A 24,546-nucleotide genomic window follows, 5' to 3' on the forward strand; every position below is an offset into this window, starting at 1 on the left:
GTCCGAGCCACGGGGTGCCAGCAGCGGTTCCAGAGCCAAGCAGCTCCGGCGGCTCCGCTTCTCACCAGGCGTCCTCATTTCTCCCTTACCTGCACCACCACCGCTCGTTCTTGCTCGCTACCGCCTTTAAACTCTCGCTGCTGGCCCTACGGCACTTGCCCGGCAAACATTTCACTGCGCCCTTGTGCCGGTTCAGCCCCCAGAACCAGACGGAACGGAGCTGACACAAGCTGCCCCCTTTCCATCCCTTTCCCCAGCACCGTTTATCTGCCCAGCGATGCAGAAACAAAACCGTTTCACAAACCAGGCATCACTGACGGAAGGGCTTTTCCCCATCTGAGACAAGCACAGCAGCTACAAAAATTCAGCTGCAATGGGAACCCTTCCTGCCCCCTCTGCCCACACGCGCACTTCAGTCGATGCACCAGCAGCAGCGTTGGACAGGGGACAACCTCCCGGAGACGAAGACGCGCGCAAAACCCCCGACACACGGAGCAGGAGCAGCGTTGTGCCTTACCTGGCGCTTTGGAAGGTGGCAGACGCTGATTTTCCAACAGCCCCGAATCCAACTCCCACGGCCAGACCCTCTGAAACGGGAAGGAGAAAAACACCGCGGTCAGATCCTGCAGCAGCCCCGAGGCCGTGCCTCCTCCTGCCCTCGAACGGAGCTCAAAGCAGCGCCGCCAGGGGAGCAGAGCCCTGGGGCAGCCCACCACCCCTCTCGTTTTAACCCAAGTTCTTTGCAGATCCTATTTCCGTTCCCATTGCAGCTCACACACCGCAGCGAGGGGTGCCACAGAACCGTGGGCAGGGCAGCACCGCGATGGGAAGCTCTGGGCACGCAGATTTGCTGCCTGTTGGGAAAGCGCTGCCACCGCCACGGGACCTGCACACGCTCCCACTGCGAACCCGACGCAGCGCAGCGGTCTCCTGGGGAGCTAACACACAGGAGAGACCTTTGTACTTACATGGGACGGGAAAAGACCCCAATCCCCAGCAGCTAAAATGGTATTTTGATAAGGGGTGTAGCGGTGCAAAACACCCACGTAGAGATTGAGGCTGGGCAAAGCCCTCCGCAGAGCCACGCACAACGCGGTGCCGTGGTGGAGCTTTGCAGGAGAGAAAGAACTTCTCCTTACAGCCCTGGGGGCCACGCTCGGCTGGGACCAGGCTCCCAGCAAGAGATTTCTGTGTCCTGTGCCACAATTTGGGCACGACGCCTTTACAGACAGTCCCAAAAGCAGGAGGAAACCCAAACTCTGCAAGACATCATGGCCAGCCCGAGAGAAAAGAGCCAGAGGTGGAACCAGGTCACGGGGCAGGGCAAGTCCTCCACGTCCTCCCCGCTCCCTCCCTGCCCTTTCTCCTCACCCTCTCAAACTTTTTCTGGCCCTCCTGCTGCTGGAACAGCTCCCTCGTACCTTCCAGGTACCTTCCACCTCATTTGAAGGAGGCGTCAAACCGCTGCCACTTTTGCCTTTGTTGGCAATTCACGCTTTGTTTCTGCAGCTTTTCTGGCATCGCTCCCCTCCAAGTCAGGCGGGGCGGGGGGGGAACAATTCCAGGACCAAAATCAAAGCTGCTTGCGTGGCTGGATGCTGGAGAGGGTTTGCCAGCCTTCAAGGAGGCGATTGCCCGCTCCGACAGCCACGCAGGGGGCAGTGGGGGCTGCTCAGAGGCACGTTCAGACAGGCTGAAAAGTCCCACGGCGTGTGCCTGTGCGCTCGGGGATGAGGTCTCAGAGGGGCAGGCCCGCGTAACGTTTGTGGTCTTCTGAATTTCCAGTTGCCTTGGAAACACCCCACGAAAGGCAGCGCCAACTCTCGTTATCAGCATTTGCATCCTCTGCTCCAGGCGTAGAAGTCGGAGCACGCCACGAGCCCCCAGAGCCCTGATCCGAGCTCCGTGCCAAGGCTCAGGACGGAGACAGGGAACGCGGCCCCAAGAACCAACCCTGCGCGCGGGTCCCTGACCCCTGAGCGTCCCTAAAACACCGTGGCTGGACGGTAACTCCGCCAGTAAAACAGGGAGAGCAGCCCAGGCACGCGGTGGTGCCAGGGGAGATCGTGTGCTTGTGCAAAGTGCTTGTGCAAAGCGCTCGTGCAAAGCACAGATGCAAAGTGCCAGTGCAAAGCGCTCGTGTTCCCCGACAGCACCCTCCTGGAGGATGCACGAGCAGCCCCAGAGCCACGGGCAGGCTGCGAGTGCCAGGAGCTTTGCACCTGCAGCTGGCGATGGCTTTGCACGCTCGGCGTTCACACAGCGCGCAAGCATTAAGGGAGGGGATAGGGGAAGAGCTTTTTCAAGACATTTAATGGCTGCGGTGAGGACACAATGAAGCGCTGCACAAAGGAGTCTGGCACCGCTCCTCCACAACGTTTCTTTTGAAGTGAGACTTGCCCAGAGAGCAAAATTCAAAGGACGAGAGCGTCAATTTGTGTAAATAACGAGAAGAGCTTAGACGGAGCGGAAAAAACTACAGGGATTTTCCCTGCTGTACGGCGAACCTCACGGAATACGCGGCTCAGCAGCACAATTAATGGAAGTACAAATTACATACATACGGAAACAAATTATGGGCAATGAAAAATCAACAGATGGTGCGTGGGGAGCCGCCTATTCGGAAAGGGAGAAGCGGCAACGGTGGGAGCTGCAGCACGGTCGGGAAAGGTGACAGAGCAGCGTCGGGTCCTGGGCTCGCCCGGCTCCTGCTTTCCAGGAGAGGGGCGAGAGCTGGGGCAGCACAAAAACACCCAGGCATCAGCAAGGGGATGGTGACCCCAGGCCGCCACGAGCCCCAGACACCGTGCCAGCCAGGCTACGGTGACGAAATTAACTGTACCCCGCCAGAGACGTCAAAGCCGGAGCCTTGCGGAGCAGCGAGCCCGCTCACAAACCTAACGGGGGAAGCCGCCGGGAGGCTCGCTGCCAGCCTGCCCCACGCTCGGAGCTCGCAGCAAGCTCAGCCCCCCCCGGCTGCAGCCCCTCTCTCGGGCGTCCTGCACGTACCCAACTCATAAGCAGCCCGAGCGGCTGCCTCGGGGCGGTAAAGGCACAAAAAAGGAGTTGATGCTTCTGCGCCGACCGGCACGTGGTGGTCGTGCGAGCGGCCGGGGGGACATCGGGGCGCTGATGGGGCTGGGAGAGAGCCTCCTCATTACCTGCCGGGGATTCAGACCCGAGCCCTGGTTCGGGGCATCGTCAGGCTTTAAATATTACCTGTCTGACCGCCGAGGCAGAGTTCCCAAAGGAAACAGATCCCAGACGATCCCCAACGACTGAGGGACGTGACGGGCCACTGCTCCCCGCGGGGCGAGGCAGAGGCCCCACGGCGTGGGGTGTCCCAGGGTGGAGGCAGGCGCGCGGAGCCCACAGGGGACCTCTCCGTGCCCCAGAGGGATTTGCAGAGGCTTCCAGGGCCCGAAGCTGTCGTCGCCCCTCTTGCACCCATCAGACGGGGACACGCAGGGGCTGCAGGACCGCGGGGAACAGGCCCCAGGCTGCGGCGCGAGCTCAGCACCGCTTCGTGGGGTCGCAGAAAGCAGGAACAAAATGGTGACCCATCCCAGCCCCCGTCAGGAAAATGCTCCTATTTCAGCTGAACGAGGGGATTTTGCCTCTCTTGGACCCCCTCGGCTTTACAATTCAAGACACTTTAACCTGATAAGGCATTTCTCAGGGATCAGAGACTAATCCTGCGCTAACGGAGGGATCAGCACAAACCTCTCGGTTTGCGGCGCTCATTGCACGAACACGTTTTCATCTCCGCTCGTTACCCTCTGCTCATTCTCCCACAGCCGACCTCCACCCCCCCCCAAAAAAAACCCCTTCAACACCTCCAGCAGCAAAGCCCAAGGCCCTAACTGTGCTGAGGGGCACTACAGGGCCTCCTGCTGCTTCTCCTGCTTGACTTCTGCCCCGGCACCGAGCAGCATCCCTCCCGTGCTCTCCTGCTCTCCAGGGTCAGTTTCCCCCAGGGAAAGAAGCCGCAGCTCTGCCGTGGGTTGTGTGGCCGTGCAGAGCCCCCAGCCCTCATCCTAGGAGGAAAAAGCCACGGCAGCTTTAAAGTTCAAAGGATTAGCTTGAAAGCGGGATGGCTTACTGCATCCGTCAGACCTCTCCCTTATCACCCGCCGCACAAGCCCCGGTGAGCTCATCAAGCTGAAGGAACCGGGTGAAATGAAACCGCCCGCTGTTTTAAATCCCATTCACCGCAGCTTACGAGGCGGGACCGGGATCACGGCTCCCTCCGAGCGGGACCTGGACCTCTCCTCGCTGCTCCCCGGAGCAGCCCCGCAGCGCCACACGAGCGCAGCGCCAACCCAGGGACACCTCGGGAGCTCGCTCAGCTCCTGCCGTTTCCAGCTTCGTTTCCAAGCGCGAAACGAGCTTCGCAGCACCGCGGGAAGCCACGCGTAATGCCCAGGGGAAGGCCTGCTCACAAAGAGCAACCCAAAAGCAAAAGCCCTCCGGATCCCCCAGAAACCCAAACTACCAAATAGCGAGCAGCGCTCACAGAGCCTTCATAAATTACAGTATAGAGCAAATTAACCCCAGTTATTGTTACTCTCACATGCCTTAAAGAGCAGAAAAATGAGCATAGGCTGGAGATAGGGAACAATATCCTATTGCAATGTTAAAAAACAAAAAAACTCCAGCAGACCGAAGGACATTCCTGGTTCAACCTTTGTCTCCCAGAGGGCACTGGCCGAGGGACAGAAGGGGACGGGGCAGGAGATGGTTTGCAGGAAGCTAAACCTGAGCTTTGCGACTGCTCCAGCCCCCAGCCCGCTGCTGCTCGGGATGGGAGCTGCTCCCCTGCGAGGTCTCTGCAGGACCAAGCAAAACGCCCCTGGAAGCGCCGCCCGGGGCGACAAACGCTCCTGAAACACCGAAATTTCCTTCTTGTTCACAAGGAAACACGGAGCACAGGCTGCGGATTAACATCACCGCCTCTTCCACTCGTTGTTTTATTACTAGCACGGCAAACACCTGTTTTCTGCTCCTTCCTCCCCGTGCCTTCCGCTCCCCGAGAGGATGCGCTCGGCACGGCGCCTTCCGAAAAACGCACCTGCAGGAAACTGCCGGGGACGTAGCGCAGAAAACTGCCGGGGACGCAGCACGGCTCCCCCGGGGGAGGGAGCACGCAGGGAGCCGTGAGCGCTCTCAAACCTCTCCTCCTGCCGGGGCCAGCGAAGCAAATCCTCCTGGGTCAGCGCACGAACGCGCATCCTTTGGGAAGGTGCCACGGATGCCGACACGTCGTCAATTATTCATCCCGGCCTTTGAAGAACTGGAAGCTCCTCGTGGAAAATTGATCTTGCTATAACGAGGTTTGTATTTCTAAGAGAGTTTAAGCATGTCCCTGTCTCCGCTACTCAAACTCTCAGTTTTTCTCCCCAAGATCAAATTCCCGTTCCCACTAGAGAACATCTTTTTGCCATTACTGCAAAAGAAAGTGCAGAGATTACCAGATTTCAGTGATTTTTGCATCTCCACACGTTCCCCATCGTAAGAGTAGCGAGCAGGAGGTTAAAGCAGTTTTAGAAAGACTGTCTTCCTTTTTGAACTCGAGCTTGAGAGCAGTAGATTTCCCTTTGCATTTGAGACACAAACCCTGCAGCTGCTCGGAGGCAGCCTTCCCTAGCCCCACGCACGCACGCAGCGCTGCTTCCCACCCCCTTCACTCCTCAGAAGCCGTGTTTTTCCCCCAAAGCCCGGGCTGTCACAGCAGGCACGTCTAGCACAGACCCCAGGCTCCCGACGTGGCTGTCGGAGCGCTCTCGGCCCTGACCTTCTGCTCGATGCAGGCGCCGCAGCCCCGCTCTGCAGCGTGCCCCTCGGGCCGGGTTCTCACCCCCAGGGGCTGCTCGGATCCACCGATGGTTTTGCTGCACCAGGAGTTTGCTCCCGGCTGACAGCAGCCGCAGACGGCGTGGCCGAGCCACCTGCCGACGCTCGTCATGCACTCGAAGGACACCGAGGGAAATGAAGACCAGCTTGCCAACAAATTAAAATAAAGAAACCAGCAAAAACACAGCGCATGGCACAGTGAGTCAGTGGCAAATTACTGAAACCACAGCCAGACGAACCCGTAACCACCTTCAAGTGGAGCAGGAAAATCCATGCATGCAAAACATCCCTCCGTGCCCCGCGAGCACGGTGACGCTAAGGCATCCTGAAAGACCCCAGCGCGGATCTCCAGCAGGAAATCAGAAAATCAGCATTGCAGCAGCCCGACCTGCAGCAGGCCGGGATGCGCGCAGCCACCCTCCAAAGCGGGAATGGACAGGGGAGGGTGAAATAAAAGGGACATAAAAAGGGCGGAGTGGTGCAGAAGGGGATGGAGCCGGTCCTCAGCGGGAGAGCAGGATGGGGACGTGGGGGAGCAGCTACTCAGTACCGACCCAGGAGCTGCTCAGCCTTCTTGGAAAGCTAATTATCCTCTTGCTCCTCTTCTGCTCTCGTTAACACCTTTGTGACACCTCCCGGCTGTGGGAGCAGGGACTACTGGCTTTGGCAAACAGGGAGCCGGACCCCCCAGAAGCGAAGCCCCCCACGTTTTGCGTGAGGTGCAGGCACCGAGCTGCAAGAAGCTGAAACGCGCCCAGAGGGCTCGGTTCCACCGCCTCCATCGCGCGGGACGAAGCCCAGCGGCGCGGCTTTGCCTCCGGGGACCCGCGGAGAGGTCTGATCCGAGCCGCACGTGGCTGGCAAGGAGCAGATGGGCGGCAGGACCGAGCCTCCCATCACCTGGAAAAACAAACAGCCGAAATCCCCGCTGCTCAGGTGCTTAGCGCCAGGACGGACGAGGAAATAAAACCCACTGCTGCGCGCAACGCCACGGAGCCACCCTTCATTAAAGGGGGGTTTAAGCTGCAATCCCATCCCAGCGCCTTATCTGGGGGATGCCAGGCAATTTCACAGGAGCTTTGCGTGAAAAAAGAGAGCAGAATTGGGTCCTGCCGAGTGTAACTGCACCCACCCGCGTAGAACCGCTCAGGCTGAAGTGTTTGGTTTAAAGCAGAGGAACAAGAAGGGACCCACGAGGCTGAGCTTGGAGAAAACCTGGTGGGATGTGACACGGGACACCCAGGGCTGCCTGATGACGACAGATAAGGGAAAAAGCAGCCCGAGAGAATATTAAATAGGGTCATTAAATAGGGCAGAATTTGGGTAGGACGAGGTACTTCCCCTATGCCACCTGCTGAATTACCCCACAGGAGCCAAACCATCCCCATCCCATTTTACTCCTCTTTTCTCCCCGCTTTCCCCAAAGCAGAACAACTCGGAACAAATCCTCCTTGCAAACCATCGGGCAGCAACGGGTAAAAACGTGCTGCACGCAGCCCAGCGCTTACAAATGAGGGACCTCCTTTTAAAGAATTAACTGCCCGACGTCCTAAAGCTCCATCGCAAAAACGTGTCCCTGGATGAACGAACCTCTTTCCGAGCTAATAACCCAGAACTACCCGAAAAGCAGGGACCGACCACACACCCTGCCTGGCACCGCCAACCCGAATCCATCACCGGTATTTAATGTTTCATTTGCTAGCACGCAAACGATTTCTCAGGCCGCTGCTCACAGATATTTAACGCAACAGACCTGAAAGATCTGATGGGGATAAGAAAGAAAAAGAGCTTCCACATGCATATTTCTGCACATTTTCATCCCAGCTGGTGAAAGTACTGTATTTAATTGGCTTTTGTCACCTTTGTGGCTGTTACCTTTCACAAAACGCTGATCGTCAACTGAAAATGATGCCGCAGAGATAAATGTACATTATCATTCTCCGCTGGCTTTCCAGGTGTCTGCCTACAAATGAGTTTTTGAAATATGAGCCGCTGCCAGCGGGGCACCAGAGACCTGCGACTCGCTGCCACCCTGCCCACGCGCCCCCCATCCTGCAGGGCCGCAGCCCCCCTGACCCCCGCGGGGCGACGAGCTGCCTCGCAGGCTGCACATGAAGTCTTACCGACCGTGTCTGCGTAATACGGGGAATTCCAGGGAAGTCGGGCTCGTATCCGCACGCTGCTTCCCCAAGGCACTGTGCTGGTGGCACGGCACCACGCGGGGCGCAGCAGGGCACCCCCGGCACCCTGCAGCCCCGCGCCTCCCCACGCTCCCCCCCCCCTTGCAGAAGCGTAACGGCCCCGAGCAAGTCCTTCCCATTCATCGAGGTGCTTAATCCGTGCCAATGTCAAAGCACGTGCTGACGAAGCTGCAATTACCGGGGGGGTTAATGAAAAGTTCAAGCAACCTTTACCCAAGCGAGCTGTGTGGGATCACAGCTGAGTCACAGCCGCGAAATGCTGTGGGTGCCCCCGGCACGCGGCTCTCCCCGCACCGGGTCCTGCCTCTCCTCTGCTCCCCTGGGCAGAGCTGAGCTCCCCCGAGCTGCTGCGGGCGCAGAGCACACACGAGGTGCCACCCGTGCGCACGGGCACCTTCCCTCGGCCTCCCTTTCACCCCGTTCTCAGGAATTCAAGCTCCGAGCCAATCTCCCCCTTTTCTCCTTTTTCTCGCCGCAAACAGTGCCCCTCAACACAAAACCGAGGTGCTCCAAGAGTCATCATCGAGAGGAACGCGAGCGGCACGAGCGGCACCGGGAGGCGGCCGTTCGGAGGGAAGCGTGCGCAGCGGCTCCCTCCCAGCCTCACGCTCTGCTGAAGCACGGGGAGCGCCGCACGCGCGTGAAATTCAGCAACCGCAACACGTCCTCGGTGCCAACGGACCAAGGAAAAGCCCTAACGCAAAGCGAGCGTTGCAAACTCCGAATATATCTCAGAATTATTCATATAAACAACCGCATTTCCTGTCGGTTTAATAATTGAGCTGCGGTACCACACTCGTTGCCCCAGCCTCCTCTCCAGAGGCTAGGCGCACGGGAGCTCCTGTCCCAGGAGAATGAATTCAATCAGGTTTGTTAATGACAAAGTAACCAGGCTGGAAATCCAATCGTCCCAGGGAACACCCCTCTGACGGCTCAGCACGCAGCCTCTGCACTGCTGCAGCTGCCCACAACCCCCTCTCTCCATACCCTCCTCTTTGGCCAAGGGCTACCTGTTCGCACCCTCGCACCCACCCAACGTCTGCGTGCGCCCCAACAGAAAAACCCGGCGCTGGTTTGGGTCTGACAAGCTCCAGGTGGAGTTTGCTGCCTTGGTTTTAAAAAGCCGCAGCCCCCAGCACCCTACCTGGCACCCTCCCGTGGAGCACGTCGGACCCGGCCACCGCAGGTGAGGCAGCATCTCATGGAGGGGACGCCCGGGATGCGTCACGCCACCCTGGGGGGACACGGGGACAAACCTCACCGTGAAGCTGCCCGTGGCCGTGCTGCCACTAAGCGGGATGACGGCGGCGCTGCCTGTGCTCGGGGACGAAGCTGCCACTCGCGGTGCAAGCGGCACAGCAGGCGCGCAACCACCCAGCAGCCAAGCGCCAGAACTGAAGGACACCGTCTGCTCCTCTTCCCCCAGACGGTCATAAAGCAGGAGACACATAAAAGGACGGGGAAAAACGGCTCAAGCTGTTGGGAAGCCATAAAGAAAAGAAAGCGCCCTGGGTCGAAGCGGGCAGCTCTCGCTCGCAGGGCTCTCCCCAGCCAAACCCCACCCTGCAGAGGGCGGCGGGAGGGTTTGGCACTGGCTGGCCCGCAGGCTGCACCGTTCTCCTTCCCAGGTGAAGCTGCAAACAAGGCCGTTTCAAATCATTTTGACGTTTACCAGGCCTTGGTGCAGACTTCCCTCCTACCCCAGTTTCCTCAGGACAAAAGGAGGCGGCAGCGCTCGCTGCCAGCCCCTGCGCCTTCCTTGGGGACGGGCGATGACGCAGAGCAGAGCTCCAAAGCCGCGTCCTCTCCTCCGCCCTGGCTGCGCCTTCCCTCGGTGCACTGACCTACAAGTTTTGGGGCTAAATCTCCCCTCCTGTGCACGCAGGGAGAGAGGGACCCCAGGAACCACTGCCCGAGGGCTGCTGTCCGTCTGTCCGCAACCCCACGCACAGTCCCAGGTGGGGACCAACCTGGACGCCGTCTCCTGAGGGTGCAAGGAGCCCTCCCCAACCCAGTGCAGCTCCTTTGCAGGCTCATTTGTCCTTCTAGATGTCACCACCTAAAAGTTTTTCCATTTAAAATCTCTCCTCTCTCGCCCGTAGCGATGCCCCGCTGTGCCACTGAAATAATTCCTCCCTCCTCTGCTCAGTGCCTTCACATTTGTTCCATATTTAGCTCCCAGACTTCACTGCTCCTTACACTTCTGGGCTTGCTTTTTTCCTTCCATCAAATAAAAAAAAAAAAAAAAAAAGAAATCCAGCCAGTTAATTGGTTTCTGGTACTGGGAAGTGGAGAAAAACCTTCAGGTGGCTCCACGTGAGGTTTGGGCACCGGGAGGGGACGCTGTCACTGCGGGGGCTGCTCCCGCTGCCGCCTCCAATTTGCTTCCTCGCAGACACCTCCGCTTAACTCTGACACTTGAGGCAGAAACATTGCAGAAGTCGAATTAGGCAGCAAACGCGGAGCGAAGGGACTGCATGCAGAAAAGCAAGATGTTTTAGGGCACAAAGGACAGGGCTGGGGCAAAACCGACTCCTCTGGCTCCGCGCGCAGCTCCTGGGGAGGGACTGGGTCCCACCCCGCACGGTGCCTGCCTGCTGCTCTGGCCCCACAGCATCGCAAAAAAAAGAAAGAAAAAAGAAAGAAAGAAAAGAAAAAAGGAAATTCAGGCTGGGTTTCCTTGGCAACGTCACCCTGGCTGGAAGCATCCCCTTGTGCCTGCCGATGCCCGTTTCCCGAACGTCGGAGCGAAGCAAGGCAGAGCACCGCTGCCCGTTTCCACCGCCCGGCAGAGCAAACGCCTGCCGCTTCCCCTTGCTGCCCACACGTGCCCGCTGCAAACTTTCAGACGCCCGATGGAAAATGCCTCGGGCTGCAGCCGAAGCCACCATGCACCAGAAGCTGAAGCCACCAGGGCCCCGTGCACCAGAGACCCCCGAACAACGTGGCTCCACGCAGCGCCCTGGGTGTGCGGGCGGCTGCAGAACCTGGCTCGGTCCCGTCCATCTCCCCTTCAACGTCAGGGGCAGGCACGTGGGCTCCTGTGGGGTTTCCACGCTGAGGATCACTCCAACCCCACGCACCCAGGACATCCCTTTCTGCATGCCGCCACGGCCAGCTCAGAGCAGAGCTGTAGGAAGCCCAGGGGCAGCGCTGAGCCCCTGCTGTAGGACTGCATTTGCCGGATCCCCACCCAGCTGAGCGCTCAGCGAGTCCTCAGGAATCTGCGGGGCACGCGAAGGATGCATTCCCCTGCAGAGGAGCAAAGTGTGAACACCAGCAGGTGCTTTTCTTAGCACCTGCTCACACAGCAGAGCTTCCTGGGGTCCCCGTGGCGGTGGAGAGCAGAGCACACAACGGGCAGAGCCAGCCGAAACAGCCACCCCAAAAACCTGCCAGCAGCCGCCGTGCCTCTGCGCGGTGCCGAGCAAAGCAGGGAGCCTGCCCCCCGAGCTCCGTCCTGCAGCCTTCCCTCCTCCCTCGACAGTGAGAGCACAGAGAAAAAGAGTTTAAACTCACACCTCGCTAATTGTTATTTGCGATACACCAGTAACATTTCAATTAATTTCGAGTCTTCGGCATAACAACCACCTAAGGTACAAAGATGAACCAGAATAAACAGGGCTTGATTAAATGCATAATTAATGTTCCACTAAAGCTGGCATATATGAATATTAATTAGCAGCAATGTTCTGCAGTTTGGCATCTCTTGTCATTATCAATTTATTCTTTACATCGCCAGCCCCAGCTTTGGAACGGATTAGCAAACCTTTTGCTTGCCTGCAGAACCCAGCAAGTGCAAACGGCGTGCAGGAGGCTGCTCCCGCCATTCAATTACCTCACCTGCACATTAACTGGCTTCTAGCGTGTTTGCCTGAAATGAAAGACAGAGCAGTGCCAAAAGTAAAACGTGTTCATCCCTAACTGGGGCTCAGAGCAAATAAAAACAGCGCTCTGCCGGCGATGGCAAGAGGGAGCGCGCCCGGCACTCAGAGCTCCAGGCTGGGCACCAGCAGGCTGGGGTCTGCTCCCAAGCCCTGCCCGATCCCCCTCCGGCACGCTGCTCACCGCAACAGGCTCCGAAGCCCAGCCCCTGCCCGTGCTGAAGGAGAGCAGCTGATGCCCGAGGCGCAGGTCTCACGTCGTGGGCAAAGCCGTGGCCGCGGTGCTGGTGCTGAGCCGCCTCCGCGCCGTGCCGCAGCGGGCAGCAAAGCGTCCCGGGGCTCCCTGCGGTGCTGGGGAGCAGGGGGAAATGCTGGGGGGGGACCACAACAAATTGCTCAGAGCTTTGGTTTCCCAGTTAAACCCCGCAGCCCGACGCACATCGGTGCTACGAGGAACCACGTGCCTTGCTTATAGCACCCCAGCAAAGCGTTGGTGCCTCCCCAGGGCCAGCCCTTGTCCCTGCGGGAGTTTAAACCACAAACAGGGAGGTGGCAGGGCTCAGGCTCAGGGGTGAAACGCTGCGGGTTACAAGGGAGCAAGCCCCGGGTGACACAGACAGCGCAGGAGAGAAGGGCTCCGCCACGTCCTAGCGCTGCGGTTCCTATTTATGGTCTCTCCTCGCCCCCACAGCTCCCAGCCCCGAGGGGCACCGACCACCTCCCAGCCCGAACGTGGCCGGAGCGGAGCAGAGCTCCTGCAAGGCGAGCGTGGCCGCGAGCAGCCCCTTCCACCTGTGCCCTCCTCACCGCAGCGACCAGACCATCGCTCGCCCCCGGGGGTTTGCTCCGCAAAGAACAGGGAAGAGCAGAAAGCCCTGGGAGCGACGGAGCCCTCAGGGGGGAGTGGGGGGCAGAGGTGGGAGCGTGAGCCTGGCCGGGAGGCACCGAGCATCCCGAATTCTGGGCTTGCACGGAGCAGCTCAGCCCGCGCCCTCCCAGCTCCTCCTCCGGCACAGCCCGACACGTTAAGCACGGTGCCATTACGCCGCGGGAGCCCGCGCTAATTACAGTGTCAGCCTCCCCGCTGCTGAGAACGGTAATTGAGGGAGAGCATTACAGTGTTTCCAAACCCCGCGCCGCAGGCAGAGGCCTCGGCGGAGCCGGGGAGTGCCGCCGGGAGCTGGTGGCACCGGCAGCGCAGAACGGCACCGTGCCGGCAGAGGAAAAGGGCTTTAACGAGGGCCTGGCCCTGTCCCACAGGACCCCGCAGACCACCCAGAGGCCGAGACCAGCACCTGGCGCTTCGTGCAAGGCAGCCCCGCTGCGCCTCGACCCCGCTGCGCCCCCGGCCCCGCCGCGCCGAGCCCCCCGCGGGACGCAGAGCAGCAGCGGGTAAAGGACTCGGCTCAGGACCCGGCGCTCACGCAGCTCCCCCGCACGTTAACTTTTAATGCCGTGACCTTTAAGATGCCAGAAAAATTCTGAGGCTCTGCGAGTGTCCGAGGGTGGCTCTGCGCTCCCGCTGGAGACGAAAGGTCAGAGCGGCGCCGCCGCAGCGGGCGGGGGCACGCTGTCGTTAGCTGGCTGCCGCGGGTGACACTTTTTGTTCGCTCCTCCTCAAAACTTGCTTCTTCCAGTGACAGCGAAAGGAATCCCCAGCCAACACAGCCCGAGGCGGCGCGACACGCTCGCAGCCCGGCTCCTCACCCCGGGCTGCCTGGCACTTCATTTGCAGGATGAAATCCAATTACCGCTCTCTCGGTGCGGGCGCTTCCCCCTTTTCTTGTGTTTGTGTGCGGCTAATTTAAAGCTCCTGAGTTGTCTTCGGCAGGTGCACGGCGGGGCTGTAACTCTGTAAAGAGCCTGGGCAGCATGCGGGCTAAATGCGAGAGGAGCAGGAGCAGCCAGAGGGCTTAGGGACAGGGACACAGCTCAGCACAGGGCTCCTCTGGGTGCTCAGCTCTGCTGCCGAGCCCCCAGCACGCAGCCCAAAGCGGAGGCAGCCCCTTGGTGAGCTCCCCGGGCACCCATCCCATCCCCTCCAGCCTCCCAGCCGGCCCCACAACCTCACCATGCCATGAAAAGGAGCAAGGAGCCGCTCTGCTCTGCTGCTTGCAGCCCTGCTGGGCACGGGAAGGGGTGAGCCCTGCTGTGGGCAGGGGCCGAGAGGCTGCCGCGCGTTCGCAGAAGGCTGAGGTTCTCCTCTGCCGTGCCCCTGCCTCCCCTGGCAATACACGGAGCTGAATTAAGGCAGCTGAGCTATCCACGTGTAATTACAAGAGGTTACACCAAGCCTGGAGGTGTACCCCTGCCCCCAGGGCTGCCCACAGCAATGGCTCTCTCCTCCTCCTCGCGGCACGAGGAGCTCCGGCACCCGCAGGACCAAGTCCCACCGCAGACCACAGCTCTGCCACCACCACGGGCTCGTCTCCCAGCTCCTGGCACCGCTGCCGGCACGGCTGGGCTGCAGCTACTGACAGCTGGGGAAGGGACAAGGTATGGAAAGAGGAAAGCCGCGGTGCTGGTGCCGACAAGACCGGCAGCATTAACACGCAGAGCAGCCCGCGTCGGCGACGCACCGAGATCACCCACAACGTCCCGGCAGCGAAAGCCACGCGGGCAGCAGCACCAGAAGCTCCGGGAAGCGCTCACCGGCTGGAACGAAGCAATTATTGCCAAGAGACCGGCAAGGCACAGCAAGGCTGGAAGGGACGGCGGCTCCTGAATGCTCAAGGAGAACGAACGCCCACGCGTACCCCAGCCCTACGGAGCAGGCAGCCCGCTTCGTCTTTGTTTTGATTCCCTGCCGTCACTCAGAGCTGGGGGTGCCCCTGCAGGGGGGAAACGCAGAGCTGGGACTGCAGAGCGGGAGCCGAGCCTTCCCACCGCGGCTAGAGCAGGGGGAGCTGAGCCGCTGGCAGAATTTAAAGCCGATGCCCTGGCGCTGAGCAAAAGTCACTCTCGAAATCTAAAAGCACACGGCAACAGAAGGCAGCTTCCACCTTCCCTGCGCTGACGAAGAAGCCAGCCCTGTTCCCGAGCAGCTTGCGCTGCTAGCGAGAGCAGCCTCTTGGCCAACAAGCCACGCGGTCACGCCAGCTAGGAAACCACGGCTCTTCGGAAGGCCCTCGCCGTTCTTCCCCGAGTTTGCAGACCCAGGTTACAGGGAAAAGCCTCTTCCTACGCCCCCTTCCCCTTCAGGCTACAACCTGAGAGAGAGCTGAGAAAGGAGAAAGGAAGAAAGAGGGGGAAAAGTGGAAGGAGAGCAGGAGGGATGGGAGACAAACCCAGGAAAGCAAGCATTTGAACAGGCTGCCTCACATTGCTTTCAACATCACCGAGAACTGGAAAGCGGCTGAGTGTTCTCAGCTGTTATAAATTTATCTCATCTTGCATCGCTTTTTGCAGTCTCGAAGCCCAGCAGCCCGAGACTCCTGGCTCTGCAGTTTTCCACCTACTGGCGCGCTCCATCCCTCGAATAAGAAAGCCGCGACTGTGCGGGTTCCCGCAGAGGAGGAGTGCTTTAAAATGCATCTCTTGCTGGTACACAAACCAGAAGAGAAATAACAGACCAGAATTTTATTGTCTTTCGGTGTCATCTTTCTCAATATGCTCTCAGATTTACAATTCCTGCCCACACCAGGCTGGCAGTGGAGAGCGAGGCTGCAGATGTTCGGGACGCACCAGCAAGCCCGCAAATCCTTCCCGAAGCCCCTCCTCGCGCGGGGTTTTGCTGCCAAGGCCCTACATCGCTCCAGCCCTGTGCAAATAGCACAGCTCGATGTGACAGATCTCGGCAAAAGGCACCCGAGGCACCCAGGTGCCATCTGTGAGCAGCGAGGAGGAGGAGGAGGAGGAGGGAGGAAAGCAGGCAGCCCCATGCCATCCTCCCGGGGCGGCACCCGGCTCAGCGCCCTCCCTGGGAAGGGGCTGCAGGGACAGACGGACGGACGGACGGACAGCTGGGCCTCACCTGGGATGTTGTGGATGGTTATAGCGAGGATCATCAGCAGAATCCGCCTCCAGCTGCTGCTGCTGCTGCCCGTCGGGGTGCTGTCCTTGGGCACGGGGAACGGCGGGGGGCCGTCGGGCAGGCTGCTCCCTGCGCCCTTCCTCCTCTGGTACGGCTCCCCGTTCTCACCTTTGTCTGAGGGTACACAAAGACAGAGCTGGGTCAGCTGAGGTGGACGCCTCCTGCCTTCCCACCCGAAAGGAAAAAGCAAAAAGAAGGAAAAAACACCCACCAAAGCAGGGCCGAAGGAGCGCGCAAGGTGTCCCCCCGCTCTGTGTCAGCTTAGGGCAGGGGGTTTGCCCCCGCGCAGACTGCGGAGCCCATGGGCCAGGGGACTTTGAGACGGAGCACAAATTTCTCCTCTTCCTACAGCTCCCCAGCATCGCCCCAAGGGCTCGCACCCACCTGCAAAACCAGCAGCCCCCATCTCACGGGGACAAGGACAATGGGGACGGAGCCGGCGGGCAGCAGCTGGGGGACCTGTGGTCAGACCGTCCCCCTGCCCTGTTGCCCCCAGGCCAGCACCTCCATTTCCTCCACGGACGAAGGAGAGCCCCATCACTTCGTTCTGATTTCACCCTGCCCGTGGAACGGGAGCACCGAGCCGCATCCGGGACTGTTTGTACCGCTACCAAAAGATTTGTCGCTGCTGTTCGCGGACGCGTCACCACGGGCTTCCAGGCTGCCCCAGACCTCTGCTCCCAGCAGGACAATTACTATCAGCTCCGTTTCAACCAGGTATTTAAAATTGCCACTTAAATCCGAGCCCCAGCCAGGGCTGGGAAGGGAGGAAGAAGCCCTGGGCAGCACTGCAATGAAGCTCGCACGGAACGAAACCCTCGCCGCTCACCTTCCGCTTGGAGAGGCAAAGGGAGCCGCAGAACGACGCGCACGAGCTACGGCTACGTATTAAAGAAGATCTGACACTTAGACAATATAATTCCCCCTCTGCGGATTTATGTAATTCCCTTCCCCGAGCGCTCCCCTCCCGTCCCTTGGCTCACCCACCCCAAGCCTCTTTTTGCAGATGCGGTGCAAGGAGCTGCCTGAAAGCGTTTTGACTGAGTGCCCCGCGCCTCTCCGAGGCAGGAGAACGCCCCGCTGCCACGTCGCGCTGTGCACAGCGTGCCTTGCGGTGCCCATTAAAGCCTTAGCGCCAAGCGCTCGTGCAAATCGGCACGCGGGGTCACCTTGGGAGGGCAGGGGGTGGCGGCAGCAATTCACGTCTCGCCATCTGAAACACAGAAGCGGACGCTTGAAGGCGTTCCGAAGCGGTCCTCGAAACGCGGAACACGAAACGGCAAACTTCAACCAAGCGAGGGTTTATCACTTTTTTTGGCACTGAGGAAACGGGGCAAAGGCTGAAAAACCCTGGGTGACGGCAGCAGGAGCTGGCGTGGCTGCGCCGCAGCACAGCAGACCCCCAGCAAGGGGACAAGCAAGGCTAAAGCCACTTACAGACGAAATTTTCTTCTTCTGCCAGGCCACGGATACTCACATAGCTCGGCACACATCCCCCTGGACCCACAGCAGAGCCCCTGGGGTCAAGGACTTTGCAGGGGGGAGGCAGAATGCTTCGGGTGACGTTTGGAGAAGAGCGCTTACCAAAGTGCCACCCTTTGCAGGGTTTTCTCGGCACGGGAAGCAGAGGCAGGAGGAGGCAGCCAGCATAGGTCCGGGTGCCCAGAAGTGCTCCGTGCCCCCAAGCAGCACCCAAAGCCCCGCGCTGGGGCACAGCTGCCCGGTGCTGCTGACACAGCCGTCGAAACTGAGCCCTGCCAGCACACAGGAACGATGTGCGCCATCACTTAAACCCCCGGCGCCTGGAGCTGGTGGTTTATGGGGCTTTCTGCTGCCTTTCCTTATCCCCGGATTTGATGGGTTCACCGCTAAACCGAGCTGTCCCCAAGGGCTCCCGCAGCAAGGCAGAGCGGGGGTACTGCCAGTGTTTAACCACCGCAGCAAAGGCTTTCCAGTTCCCTCTTCCAGGCTTTGATCTCCGCTCCCTGGGTGAATTTGCACTGAGAAAAAAAAAAAAAAAAAAGCAGGTTTTGCTGAACACATGGCCAGGAGCACAACCCGACAGCCAAAAGCACCGAAGAGAAGTCAGCAAGAAAGCCAGAAATCAGCTCTGCTGGGCTTCGGTGGGCCGGGGGCCCCAGCGGCGAGCGCAGGCAGCTTTGTCCCGCACCTCCGGGGGCCACAGGGGACCGAGAGCATCGGGAACACAAAACCCAGGATGCTGCAGCTGTCCCCATGTCCATGGAGGAGCAGGGCAGGGAGCACACGGCCAGCACGTGGCTCCTCGTGTAGCGTCCCCGGGGAGGTTTCAGCTACTCCTGCTCCGTTGACAATTCCCGTCGAGTTTCTCTCTCCCACCATTATCGAGTTGCCAGAGGAGATTTATTTCACGGCTCTCGCTAAGGAAAGCCAAGGCCCGGGCCAGCTCCTTCGCTTACCACGAGCCTGCCGCCTGCTAAGATACTCATTCATTCCCAGCACAGAGCTATTACTTGCATTAGGCTTTTTTCTTCCCCCACGTGGAAGCAGCCTGCGTGATATTATTGAACAAAGGAAAAAAAAAAAAGTTGATGAAAATTAGATTTTATACACGCACATTTGGCGTTAGCTGCAAAATGGGCGAGGACCCCAGCCCCTTCCCTCCAGCCAGCCCCAGGCAGCAGAGAAAGGCTCCGACCAAGCATCCGGCCCCTTCCTCGCACCAAAGTGTGACAAAATCACACCTGCAGAGGGAACGTGGCCCCAAAGGGCTCGGCAGAAGCCGTGGTGCCCAACGGGGGGCAGCAGAAAAAAGGGGAGGTTTACGGGAAATAAACAGAGCAGACCCAGCTTTTGCAGGAGAAGCACAGGGGGCAGTTTGCATTCACCATCTGAGCAGCAAAATGACTTGATGCAAATTATCCGTGCATTAGCCTGGGAAAAGCAGCAACGCCGCAATCAGGGAGACGACCTGAGCACAATTTTCCCTGCTGACGAGTAACAGCAGGACCACAGACTGCATACGGGAGAAACCGCGTTTTATTTCCCATTGCAGCAGGGAAAAAGGGCTAATTACAGAGGGCTGATGCTAAGGGCTCGGTGTCAGCTCCGCGCCCACGGGTCGGGGAGGCAGCGCTGGAGGGGAGGCAAAATACGGCACCCAAAGCGCTGCCAGCTTGAAACGCTGCAGCTTGGGCAGGCTGCGGGGAAGGGGAACAAAACAGTAATCATGGCTAAGCGTGGGCTTGGCTGGAAGTCAGGAAAGCCTCAGCAGCACACTGGAGCAGCGATAAGGGTGGACCGAGGGGGGTTTTTCAAAGAGACACAAAGCTGACACTATCGGATCGGGGTACTCGCAAGGACGGCGCCAAGACAATTATACGGCAAATAATTATCTGTGCCACGTCCATTCTAAATCTTGTTCACAAAAACTCCTCTATATATCCTACTCCATTTATCATTATTGAATTTCTTCGTAAAGCCACAGGGCAAAGATTCTGCCAGAAGTTTAATTACGTATGTGCAGCCTGCTGCATTTTTCATATCCTCTGCAGCCAGCACCGGAGAAAGATAAATGGCTTTGAGTACGGCTTAAACTGCTGGCAAAATACAAAATCCAACTGACTCCTTATCAACATGTGAAACGGATTTTTATTTTTGATTATTCCTTAATGAAAACTGCTCGCATTAGCAGCGAGCTCAGCTTTGTTGCGCTTGCGAGCAGCACACACCCGGCTGAACGCACGATTCGCTCGCCGCACTCAGAAATCTCTTCGCTGCGCTACTTCAGCTCCTGAATTAAAATCAAAGCCTACGGAGGCAACAGATTCCTCTAGCTTTTCACATCTGCTTGGGAGACCTCCCCCTCTTCCTCCTCCCCAATTAGGCCTGGATGTAGCCGTGCTGCTCTCTTACCGCAGCTCTCGAATGCTCTGCGCAAAGTTCAGCGTGCCTGAACGAGGACGGCTGCCCAAAGCCCCCCCCTCTGCCCCGTGAGGTTTCTGTGCAAGGACCCAGCGATGCAACCCGTTTTGGTCTTGATTCAGCTGAAAATGAACCTGGGCCCTGGACGCCTCTGGGCAAGAGGCAGAGGGACCCCGGGGAGCAGCACCCCCGGGTGGCGTGCCAGCGCTGCCTTCCTCCTCCCAGCACGAGCTGATGCGCTGGTGGGAACCCAGAGCGCTCGGAGCCCCCCTTGGCTGCAGATGCCAGAAGCCAGATCGCTCAGAGCACCAAAACCCTCTTCAATCTTTTCCCCATCGATTTCCCCATCAAATTCTTGCAACGAGGCTCTCTGCCTTGCCGGGCAGGGATCTATAGCTGCCAGCGGCCGGAGCGCCGCAGACAAAGGAGGAACGGCTGCGCTTCCACGGCACCGGCGCGTCCCTCGCTGGGGGCTCCAGGGGCTTCTTCCTTCGGATTGAACTTGCATGAGATAAATCAGCACCCTCGGTACAGCTATTTATAAAGATTCCTTAGCTCCCGTCTCAAAACCAGCGGGAGAAAGGAGGGAGAGACGGAGCCAAGCCCAGGAGAACCGCAGACTCATGGAAGCAGTGACCAAGTGCCACTCGCAGGCTGTTCGCACAAGTTGTTTCACGCGAACCTGCGCAGGAACAGGGTGAAGGGAGAAAAGCACCAGAGGAAAGAAACGCTCTCCTTTCAGAAGCCTCCGCCCAGCCACTTCTCCCTTGCCGTTTCATTTACCGCTACGATGCCCACCACAACCACACCTGCACGAGCAGCACACATCAGCCCAGCCCGACGCCCCGCGCCTCTCGGTACTGCCGGCACTTGTTCTGCTGCGTGAGCTGGAAACGTGTACCGCGTGCTAGAGCGGCTCTGTTAAAACCAGGAGAGATGAGCAAGCTTGCTCCGACCCCTCGTCTGGGGGTGGCCTGGGAAAGAGAGAACAATTTGCTAAAGAAAACGGTAACACAAGCAGCTGCCACCCCTTCCCGAGGTGCAGGAAATAACGGCACGTTCAATTCTCCCCCCTAACGGCTGAGATAAATCCAAATTACTTGCAAATTTCTGAGATTCCCAAAGGCCCGGTAGTCAATCCAAGCCCCTTACAGAAACGTTTGCCCGTGGAGCCATTAATATCCCTCGCTCCCCGAAGCCCAAGCGCTCCCCTTTGCACCCTCCGCCCGTCTCCACAAGCCCTGGCTGCTCCATTAACTTTAAGCACTTGCAACGAACGCCTGGCAGCAGCTGTGTTTAATTCCGTGGCATATGGGCTCCATCGATGCTTCCTCCCACGCCGAGCAGGTTCGGCTCCTGGTTTGCTCAGGCACAAACGGGACAAATTCTCGGGGTGCTGGGAGCAGGGGTGCGAAGCACAAGGGCTGTGCCCGTGACCCGCAGCCAGCCGAGGGTCCCTGAGGGTGGCACGCATGGGAGCAGGCTCCCCGTGGCCCTGTGGGCACCCCAGGAAGGCACCCAGGGCTGCTCAGCACCATCGGCTCGCACCCCGCGGGCGAGGACGGGGAGCGCAGAGCCGAGCAGTGCTTCCCGAGGCTGCCCATGAGGTGTCAGCAGCTCGTTAGCAATTAGCAGAAGCAGGTCGGGCTCACCACTTGTGCGAGGCGATGCCGGCCAGCGCAACCCTTCCTTCCCCCGACCACCAGCTCCGGGCGCTGGGAAGCCCTCGGCGGCTGGTTTCAATCTGACATCTCCCTTCGGTCATCGGAGGCCGCTGCCCTGCATGGTGCGGCACGGAGCAGGCAGGAGGGCAGCTGAGACAAGGCGACACACACATATACACACGTACACACGCACATATACACACGTACACACGCACATATACACACGTACACACGCACATATACACACGTACACACGCACATATACACACGTACACACGCACATATACACACGTACGCACCCACCCAAGACCAGGGACCTGGCGCAGGGAGCTCTGCCCCACCACCACACTGCCACCGGGGCAGACCCGTCTCCAACCAGCTTATTTCAGGCACATCAAACTGGGATGGAAAAGAGAACAGGGATGAAACCACTCCGCAAAATCAACCCCGGGCCCCACCTCTTGTGCGACAAAGAGGCATTGAGTGAGGGCCAAAAGCAGCAGGAGCGGCTCTGGGGGGGGTCCCAGCACCGCAGAGACCCGCAGCGGGGGGAGCACCGCAGCACGGGAGGCGGGCGGCACCGCTCCCCAGCACAGCCCTCTGCACCGAGCCGCCGGGTGCCAGCCCCTGCTGCCACCCTCCCGCCCGCCTTCCTGCGATTTCTGACCACGAGGAAGCCCCAGAAGGGAAACCGCATCAGAATTAACAGCCGCAGCCCTCGGGAAGCCGAGCCAGACGCACGCTCAGAGCAGCGCCCACGCATCGCTCGCGGTACAGCAGCGGCACGCTCTGCCTTTCGAGGACACCGCCATCAATCTTTTTTCATCTTTTTTTTTTTTTTTTCATTGTTTCAGGCTCTTTTCGAGGACTGCTGCCAGCACCTGGCTCTCAGTCCAGCTGTTCCCCCCGGCACAGAGCTCCCAGCTGATGGCGAACACCAGCACCCGGAGCCCTCCTCGCTCGCCCCGCACCTCTCCGCTCCCGTCCCCCTCCGGCTCCTTCTGCCGGCACGGCAGGAATTTCAGGGAGCCCCGAAAGGAGCAGATGGGTGTCAGCAAACAGCTGCTCCCCACCGTCGCACTGGCACGCTGCTCTTATCTGGCACCTCCATAAGAGGTTTTAATTAGTGTGAGTAATTAAGCACCGCACCTCTGCAGGGAGGGCTGCTATCCCCCCTCGCCGGCAGGTACGGGGAGGGCACCACGCGCCGCAGGCTCCCGGCGAGGCGGAGGGGAGCGGGCAGGGACCTGAGCCGCGTGTCTGCTCTGATCAGAGCCGCCGGCAGGGATCAGGGGAGCTGGAAATGGAAGTGCAGAGGGAGAGGGCTCGCTTTTAAGGAACGAGTCCCCAAACGCCAGGGAAGCCCAGCTGCCAGCAAGACCGCACGCAGAACAAAGCCGCTGAACGAGGAGCTCCTTGCGGTTGCCTGTGCTCAGAATAAGGGCGATTTTTAAAAATATCGTTAATTTACCGCTAGCAAAAGCGGCAGAGAAGTGCAGGGATCGACCCCACAAAAAGCAGGCAGGGAAGAGGCTACAGGAGTGCGATGCTCCCCGTGCCACCGTGCTTCGGCTCCGAGCAGCCGGGCGGCGAGAAGCAGCCCCACAAAGCGCTCAGAGATGGTAGCACGGGCTCCTCGCCCCACATTCCCCAGCACAAACTGGTGCCATCGGCCACGGCACCGCGCTGGGGACAGAGAGGGCCACCTGTGACACCCATTCGCACGCTGCGGGGACCGCGAGCCCAGGCTGCTGGCAGGATCTCACCCCACCCCCCCACACACATAACAAATTCATTTCCAATGTTTCTGGCAGATAAAAGAGGTCCCTGCATCTGCTCAGGCTTTCAGCATGGAAGATAAATAGAGAGTGTCATGACTCACTGTCTATTAGGAGCCTTCATTTATCCAAGCGTGCACAGGAGCTTTCATAAAAGGTTGTTTAATTCAGCATGACTGACTACCACTTGCTCTCAGACACACGATTATTGCCGGGATCCGTCTCAAGTTTGGAGTCAGGAGGATGCTGGAGCACGCCAGCAGGCCCCGTGCTGGCACCAATCCCCGGTCCCGCACCTCCAAAGGGCGGCAGCTGCCGAGCAAAAGGGGAGCCTGGAGCCCGCACCCACAAAAACAAAAAAAAGCACACAGGGAACAACCTGAAAACAGACCCCAGAGTAATGGGGGAGAAGGGAAGGAAGAGCAGGGGAGCTGCTGGCTGGGTCTGCCCACCCTGCTCCAGCCAATGTCACCCCCACACCTTCCCCGATTCCCTCTCCAGGCCCAAAAGCACAGCGTGCTCCCACTGCTCCCTCGGGACCCACGAGTGGCAACCCACTGCCTGCAGCGCTCGTGGCACGTGGCGCGTGCCCCGGAGCGGCCCTGCTGGCCCTGTGCCCCACTTTACGTGCGCCACCTCCGTCCCCGCAGCCCTGATCCGGGCACAGAAACTTCTCCTCCCCGCAATCCGTCACCGGGGATGGGCGAAACTGGATGAAATTACTGCTCCAGCCCTCCGTGCCATCCTTTATCTAGGGCGGCCCAAGAAGTCAGGTAGGGGCAGCCAGGCGGTACGCGGACCTCCCGTGCTGCCCCCCTTTATGTCCTGCCGCCGGTGATCCTTCAGCCTGCCACACGATGCCTGTGCTGGTCCCAGGGAGCTGCTGCTGCGCACTTGGGCGCGCTTGAGGACGGGAAAATGAATCCATAATGCGGCTCTTAATTCAGACAAAGAGGCACTTGAGAAACGCAATAAAAAAAGGGAAGAAACAGCAGAGCTCGTCCCACACTTGTCCCGGCCAAACCAAGCCTCTGGAAATCTCAACCGCGTGCGTAAAGCCAGCGCCTTGCTCCTCCACAGCTGCAAAAATTCACTCCCACCACCCTCCAACCCCTGTCCATGGGGAAGATGATGCCTCAGCAGCCGCTTCCACGAGGAGGTGCAGGACGACGGAGGTGGCCCGAGTTTGGAGCAGGGTCCCCGGAGCCGGGGGGAGCAGCAGGGAGCGAG

The 24,546-nt window shown here is 59.4% G+C and overlaps 1 protein-coding gene across 6 annotated transcripts in view; it reads right to left on the reverse strand.

Annotated features, from left to right (window-relative positions):
* The window catches only part of SLC39A11 (solute carrier family 39 member 11), an 88,216-nt gene that overhangs the window by 20,831 nt on the left and 42,839 nt on the right, over positions 1–24,546 (reverse strand). For all 6 annotated transcript variants that reach the window (XM_083805051.1, XM_083805050.1, XM_083805052.1 and 3 more), the window contains 2 exons: positions 15,912–16,085; positions 518–587 (listed from right to left, as the gene is read on the reverse strand). In XM_083805051.1, the coding sequence (XP_083661177.1) occupies positions 518–587; positions 15,912–16,085 (244 nt within the window). The remainder of the gene's footprint in view (positions 1–517; positions 588–15,911; positions 16,086–24,546) is intronic.

Source organism: Anser anser (assembly GCF_964211835.1).
Source record: "Anser anser genome assembly, chromosome: 19".
Taxonomy (NCBI): domain Eukaryota; kingdom Metazoa; phylum Chordata; class Aves; order Anseriformes; family Anatidae; genus Anser; species Anser anser.